At 39.0% G+C, this 7700-nt stretch overlaps 1 protein-coding gene across 1 annotated transcript in view; it reads left to right on the top strand.

The window, feature by feature from the left end:
- Nucleotides 1-262: 262 nt before the first annotated feature.
- Nucleotides 263-7700, top strand: part of DNAH14 (dynein axonemal heavy chain 14) — a 114731-nt gene continuing 107293 nt past the window's right edge. The window contains exons 1-4 of the mRNA XM_036277765.1: nt 263-385; nt 4106-4196; nt 5893-5905; nt 7534-7586. Of these exons, the coding sequence (XP_036133658.1) occupies nt 263-385; nt 4106-4196; nt 5893-5905; nt 7534-7586 (280 nt within the window). The remainder of the gene's footprint in view (nt 386-4105; nt 4197-5892; nt 5906-7533; nt 7587-7700) is intronic.

Raw genomic sequence — 7700 nt, 5'->3', positions numbered from 1 at the left:
TTTAAAAGAATGATTTAAATATCATGGCTAATTTTAATACATCAGTTTTTATTGTACCTTTTCTTTGAAGTGAAAGACCTCTCCTAAAACCCTTTGGTAGTAACAATTTAAAAATTAAATAATTGTACCATAGTTAATGTCTTTAAAAACCACACTGGATTTTTCTCAGATTCCAGGAAGAAAAGGAAAAGTGGATATTTGTGTTTTAAATCCAAAGTGTATCACTATTAGTGAACTATATGGACATCTGGATCCTAATACTATGGAATGGACCGACGGATTACTATCAGCAGCAGTTCGAAGTTTTGTACAGTTTAACACTACAATGAATTCAAAGAAAGATAATGATCTTAAACTAAGGTCAAGACTCTCAGATTTATCTAATGTAAGTTCAGTATGGAATGATTACTTTTATTTGACTATTGTGGAGTATTTCATTATTTATCTAAAGACTGATATTAAAGCATTATTAAATACTTGCTAGTGTAAAAGTAAATTTAAAAATTATGATCAGTTAAGAGAAAAATTAAGTTATAAAAAAGAACAGTCTATCCCATTGTGTTTTCAAATGGTCAGTAAACAGTAACATGAGGTCGAAGATGCTTGGTTTTAAAGGAATACAAACTAGATTAAGAGTTGATTCGGATACCGCCAATATAGCTTACAAATTACTGAAGTACAAAAATACTTTAAGAGAAAAATGAATAAAGTATTTGATATAAAATTCATCTAAGAATAAATATGAATAGCAAAAATATTTGAAAAGTTATAGTCTCATGAGTAATAAGTAGAGATTACTAGTGTATTTCATCAGCTAAAGCATATTAACTAAAAGATATTTGGAACCAAACAGATTAGCAAGGATGTTTTTCAATTAAATTTATTGGGGTAATTGGATAATAGGATCATTAGGATTCAAGTGTACATTCCTATGGTACATGATCTGTATATTGCACTGTGTGCCTACCACCCAAAGTCAAGTAATCTGTCACCATAAATTTGTTCCCTTTTGTCCCCCTTCCCTCTGTAACCACCCTACTGTTGTCTGTGTCTATGAGTTTCTGTTTTATATCCCGCATATGAGTGAAATCATATAGTTCTCAGCTTTTCTTGACTGACTTATTTCGTTCAGCACAATACTCTCAAAGTCCATCCACATTGTTGCAAATGGCAGCATTTCATCCTTTTTTAGGGTTCAGTAGTATTCCATTATATATCTGTGCCACATCTTCTTTATCCAGTCCTCTGCCAAAAGCCACTTGGGTTGTTTCCATGTCTTGGCCACCAAGAATAATGCTGCAGTGAATGTAAGGGTGCATATATCTTGCAAAGATTTTTTTTTTATCCTCACCCAAAGACATTTTTCCATTTTTTGTTCAGATAGAGTAGGAGGAAGAGAGAGAGAAAAACATCAACATGAAAGGAACACATCGAGTGGCTGCCACCCACACCACCAACCAGGGCCAGGGACAAACTGCAACCGAGGTACATGCCCTTAGGTGGTATCGAACCTGGGACTTTTTGGACCGTACGCCAATGTTCTAACCGCTGAGCCAAACAGGTCAGGGCTTGCAAAAAATTTTTTAAAATAGGAAAATAATATTCCATAATTACAAGGTTGTGAAATAGACATTCATACATGTCTAGGGATAATTTGGGGAATACATACTGAGATTTTTAATTTATTTTTTTCTATCATCATGTATCCTCCCCTGTACCCTCGTTCAACTAGATTTTTTTTTTTTTACTTAGAAATCTACTTCCTAAAAAATTTATTGGATCACTGCTATTTTTATATTGATATGAAAGTGTTTTCTGTGTTCAAATTTGTCATTGGTGCTATACTTATTTTCCACAGTCCACAGAAATAAGTTTATCAGTATATTCTTATGTAGATTCAAACTTTTCGGTCATACCTTTCTCTAGCCTAAGATTATTCTGCTATATTGATTGTTATTCAACAGAAAGATATAAAAACCACTTTCAAATATTTAGTGTGTGTGACTTATTTTGGTGTAAATTATTAACTTAATTTTCCCAAATGGAAAATTATTTTGACACATGAATAATTTATTTCTTTCCCACTAATATATAAAATAATAAAAACCCATATGTACATATAGAGTTTTCTACCTTCTTTATTCTGCCTCTCAGTTTAAATAGCAGAATGACACAATTTTAATTAATGTTGCTTTAGAATAGGTTTTAACATTTAGAAGAAGCAGGCCTCGCCTTTAGTGTTCTCGTTCAGAATTTATTTTACACTCTTCTACAGTTCATGTTAGATTTCTTCTTCAATGCAGGAGTTGTTTAAGAAAGATTTTTTAAAGGTTTCCAGGAAGTAGTATATGTTGTTGCAGTCTTTATTAAGTTTTAGTTTTATTTCATTGTGATTAGAGAATATTATCTCTAATGTGTGCTTTTTCATCCTGGCCAGTTTGGCTCAGCGGTTAGAGCGTCGGCCTGCGGTCCAGAGAGACCCGGGTTCGGTTCCCACTAAGGGCATGTACCTTGGTTGCAGTTTGTCCCTGGCCCTGGTTGTGTCGTGTGGGTGGCAGCCACTCGATGTGTCCCGTCGATGTTTTTCTCTCTTCCTCTCTCTCCCTCCCACTCTGTCTGAACAAAAAAATGGAAAAAATGTCCTCAGGTGAGGATAAAAAAAAAGTGTGTTTTTTTTCAAATGCTTTATTTTTAGATTTAGTTTGTAGCCTAATATATGTTTAATTTTTAGAATTTTCTGTAGACCCATGAAAAGAAGACTATTTTTTGTTTTCAGGTAAAAGATATAGGTATAGATGAACCAATTAGACCTACGTTATTGAGTTATTTAGGTCTTTTGTACTCAATTATTTTTCTTTACTTCATCTACCATTACTGAGAGAGATGAATTACTCTTCTGTGAATCTTCTTATCATTTACTTTTTCTGTTTACTGTTGCTTTTAATGTATGCTATTTTGTAAATATTTATGACAGATCTTCATTTCAGATTGTTTCTTTTCTCTTTATAAAATCTTAAGTGTGCGCATCGATCAGAATCTCTCAGGGATTGGTGTGAAAATAACCTGTATTATGTTCATCTGGGGAGCATGTTAAAAATTGGAATTCTGCCCTGGCCGATTTGGCTCAGCAGTTGGAGCAGCGGCCGCAGACCAAAGATTTGCGGGTTCGATTCCGGTCAAGGGCACGTACCTCGGTTGTGGTTCAGTCCTCGCCCCGGTTGGGGTCGTGCAGGAGCCAACCACTTGATGTGTCTCTCTCACATCGATGTTTCTCTCTCTCCCCCTCTCTCCCTCCCGCTTTATCTGAAGATAAATGCAAAAATATCATCGGGTAAGGATTACAAAAAAAAATTGGAATGCTGAGCTCCATTCCAAACGTATTTAATCAGAATTACCAAGGATGAGGGTTAGAATCTGCAATTTAACGACCCTGCAGGTAATTCTTATGTAGCCTAAAATTTTATTTTATTTATTTATTTATTTTTATCCTCACCCGAGGACATTTTTGCATTTATCTTCAGATAGAGTGGGAGGGGAAGAAGAAGAGAGAGAGAAAAACATCGATGTGAGAGAGACACATTAAGTGGCTGCTACCCACATGGCCCCCTTGGGGCCGGGAACAAACCGCAACCGAGGTACGTGCCCTTAGCAGGAACCGAACCCGGGACTCTCTGGTCTGCGGGCTGATGCTCTAACCGCTGAGCCAAATGGATGGCTAGGGCTAACCTAAAATTTTAAAACTCTATTGTGAAAAAGTCTAGGAAAACTATACACTAAAATGTCAACTGTGATTTTTTTTTAATGGATGGTGGAAATTCAGAGAACTTTTGCATTCTTCTTTGTGTTTTGCTGTATTACTTGAATATTTTATTACAAGTATGTATTATCTTTCTGGGGCAAAAACTGAAAAGTTTTTTAAAAGAAAATGACCTGTCATCACAGTTGAGTCACATTATAAAGTGGTGGTTAGATGTTGGTCTTCTCCGCTACAGAACCTTCTGCCTTTTATACTTTATCACAAAAGAAAGTGTATTGACATATAGTCCATCTTAATTGGAAAGTGTGATCAAATAAAAATTTAAATATTATTGATTACTTATTTTAGGTTTTCCAACTTGATTCCTCTAATACAGCAGATATTGATGATGATATTTTTAAGGAGCTGATGAAGGAAGATAAAATTACAGAAAGTGAAAGTAAGTATTGTATTAAATTTAATAAAGATGATTGACATAAAAGATAAACTGAACCAATCTGAGTTTTGTTTTTTATTTTTAGAACATTTTTGATTTGTGATATTTTGTCTTTGTACTGTTTATTTTTTTCTCGTGTGCTTATTTAAAACCTGTATAATTTTACCATGTCAATCACAGTACATGCATATATAATTATGTTATATAAGTACTAGGGCAAACTACAGTAGTGTTGCTTCTGGAGCCAGACTCCATACAGTCTGTACATTCCCAGGTCAGATTCTGTGACCCAAGCACAGTCATCTAAACTGAATTGTATACCCACCATGTGCCACTGTGCCATGTGCCGGGGGACCGAGATGTCTAGGACAAGGTCCGGGTCCCGGAGGAGCCGGCAGTCTGCTGCAGGACCCAACCCTGCTCCCACTGCCCCGGCGAGCCTCGGACCCGCACTCCCTGCCGTGGGCCACCTATGTTCCAGACTTTGAAAGAGACCTCCGCTGTCGCGTCTATGTTCTTAGAATTCCTAAGTTTTTGTGTGTTACTTTTTTTTTTTTTTTTTCCTCACCCGAGGACATTTTCCCATTTTTTTGTTCAGGTAGAGTGGGAGGGAGAGAGAGGAACAGAGAGAGAGAGAGAAACATCGATGTGAAAGGAACACATCGAGCGGCTGCCACCCACACGACCGACCAGGGCCGGGGACAAACTGCAACCGAGGTACGTGCCCTTAGCGGGAACCGAACCCCGGTCTCTCAGGACTGCAGGTCGACTCTCTAACCGCTGAGCCAAACCGGCCAGGGCATTGTGTGTTACTTTTTGATACTCAGTTTGGGAGGGTACCGTGATTGGGCATAATGCATTTCCTTCTTAGGGTTTTAAGAAAATCCCCAAGGCAGGCATCTCAGCCCCTGAGAGCCATCTTAGCAGTGGTGGTATCTGGATCCTTCCTCTACTCTCCGATTCTTCTGGGATATTTTTGTTGTTGTGAATCCTCACCCAAGGATATATTTCCATTGAGTTTTAGAGTGGAAGGGAGGGAGGGAGAAACATCGATGTGAAAGAGACACATCAACCGCTGCCTCCCACGACCCTTCAGTCCAAGGGCCGATGCTCTAACCACGGAGCAAACCAGCCAGGGCTCTTACTGTCTTTTAAGTGGCTAACTACTCTGTCTCCATAGTTTCCCATTCATAACTCCCCTATCCTGACCAATAGATGTTCTAAAAATAGGGAACAAGGGGATAGTCGAGTGGAAAGAGCAGCACATGGGTTCCCAGCGTGAAATACTGTAAAATCGATCCATCTGATTCTCTCCTCAAAGAGCAGCTGTTGCCCTTTCCTGTTTCCCAGAAGCAGTTTATCCAGAAACTTCGTGGGTGGAGGGCCCCCGAACCATATTGTGGGAAAGATAGATCCATGGCTCTGTCACTTATCCAAATTTTAAAGACTAATTATACAATTCGGCTGTCTAAGGATATTGAAACAGTGTTTATAACATTAAGCATATGGTATGAATGTTTATTCATATTTAATAGACATGAGAGACTACACATAAACACATTTCCTCTCGTGTTTTCTGGGATATCACTTCTCATCTTAATTAGAAAGTATTTTCTAAATGAAATAGAAGATGTGCTAGATTGTAATGAAAGCAGACTGAGATTATGCTCAACTACATTAAAACTATGTTTCTCTGCAGAGTTCGATTGGCAGTGGGTTGTCTTAGATGGTCCAGTGGACACCTGTTGGGTAGAAAGCCTAAATTCTATGCTCGATGACTCTAGAACACTGTGCCTAGCGAACAGTGAGAGAATAGCTTTAACTAACAAAGTAAGAGTGATTTTTGAAGTGGACAGTCTCTCTCAGGCCAGTCCTGCTACTGTCAGCCGATGTGCAATGGTCTATATGGTAAGTTTTCAAAATCGAATTCCTTGATAAAGAAAATGTGTTGTTTAAGATAATAACAGTCATCATCTTTTTTTAATTGTTTTATTTTTTTATCCCCACCCGAGGACATTTTTTCATTTTTTGTTCAGGTAGAGTGGGAGCGAGAGAGAGGAACAGAGAGAGAGAGAAACATCGATGTGAAAGGGACACATCGAGTGGTCGCCACCCTCACAGCCAACCAGGGCCGGGGACAAACTGCAACCGAGGTACATGCCCTTAGCGGGAACCGAACCTGGGTCTCTCTGAACCACAGGCCGATGCTCTAACTGCTGAGCCAAACCGGCCAGGGCTCATCTTCTTTTTATGCGTGTGATCGCAGCAGTTAAAAGTTTTGTGTCCCCTAAAGGCTCCTCGCCCAGAAGTGAATAGGAATGTAATCACTGCTCCGTAACTGGAATGTCGGTATTTGCACAGCAGTGAGTAGTGCACAGGTTAGGCTGCTGGTATGATTCTTCCAATAGAGGGAAGACTGCCCCGAAGCCTTTGCCATGGCTCCTGGAACTTGTGAAGCACATTACCCAAGGGAGTGGGGAAGAGGGAGAAGACACAACGAAGGAGTGTTTTCTGTGTAGGAATTCATGATTAGCCACTGGTGGCCCTGTGTTCTAATCCACTTAACTCAATGAATAATGGCACGTACAGTGCAGATTTTCTGGGTAAGCAGTTCCTCTGACCACATGCACAAAAACCCCAACGCCTCTCTCTACACACAGTCCCCAAAATGCTTGTTGACTTGTAGGACCGTCGTTAAAAATCACAGATATTTCAGAGAAGGGTAATTCTTTACGCTTTGTTGATCACTTGCCCTTTAATGAATGATGATTCTAAACCATACTTAGCAGTGGTGAATTAAAAAGACAGTAAGAGCCCTGGCCAGTTTGGTTCAGCGGTTAGAGCGTCAGCCTGCGGTCCGGAGAGACCCGGGTTCGGTTCCCGCTAAGGGCACGTACTTCGGTTGCAGTTTGTCCCCGGCCCTGGTTGGTCGTGCGGGTGGCAGCCACTCGATGTGTCCCTTCACATCGATGTTTCTCTCTCTCTCTCTCCCTTCCTCTCTCTCCCTCCCACTCTATCTGTACAAAAAATGGAAAAATATCCTCGGGTGAGGATAAAAAAAAAAAAAGACAGTAAGAGAGTAGGTGGACACTGTGTTTATACATATTTACATAAAATTATCTTGTGCTTTTTATTGTTAGGATCCGGTTGATCTGGGATGGGAGCCTTATGTTAAGTCATGGCTTTTGAAAACTTCTCAAATTATGAGTCAAGTAGGAGTGGATTGTCTTGAATTCTTAATTAAAAATAGTGTCAAACATGGACTACAATTTATAAAGCAACACCAGAAATTTCAGCCATTTCCTGTACAAGACATAACGATCGTTATAACTCTCTGCAGAATCCTTGATGCTTTCTTTGAATTCATGGATAAAAATGGAGGCTTTGGACAATGTGAGTTTTTCCTCCCTAAGTCATACTAATGATATTATATGTTAGCTAGTCAATGCCAGTTATTTATCACCTTTAATTAGATTTTATAAAAGAAGGCCAGGATTTTTCAGCCTA

Source organism: Molossus molossus, unplaced genomic scaffold (genome assembly GCF_014108415.1).
Source record: "Molossus molossus isolate mMolMol1 unplaced genomic scaffold, mMolMol1.p scaffold_m16_p_23, whole genome shotgun sequence".
NCBI classification, from domain to species: Eukaryota; Metazoa; Chordata; class Mammalia; order Chiroptera; family Molossidae; genus Molossus; species Molossus molossus.
This window is presented reverse-complemented; position numbering and strand designations above follow the sequence as displayed.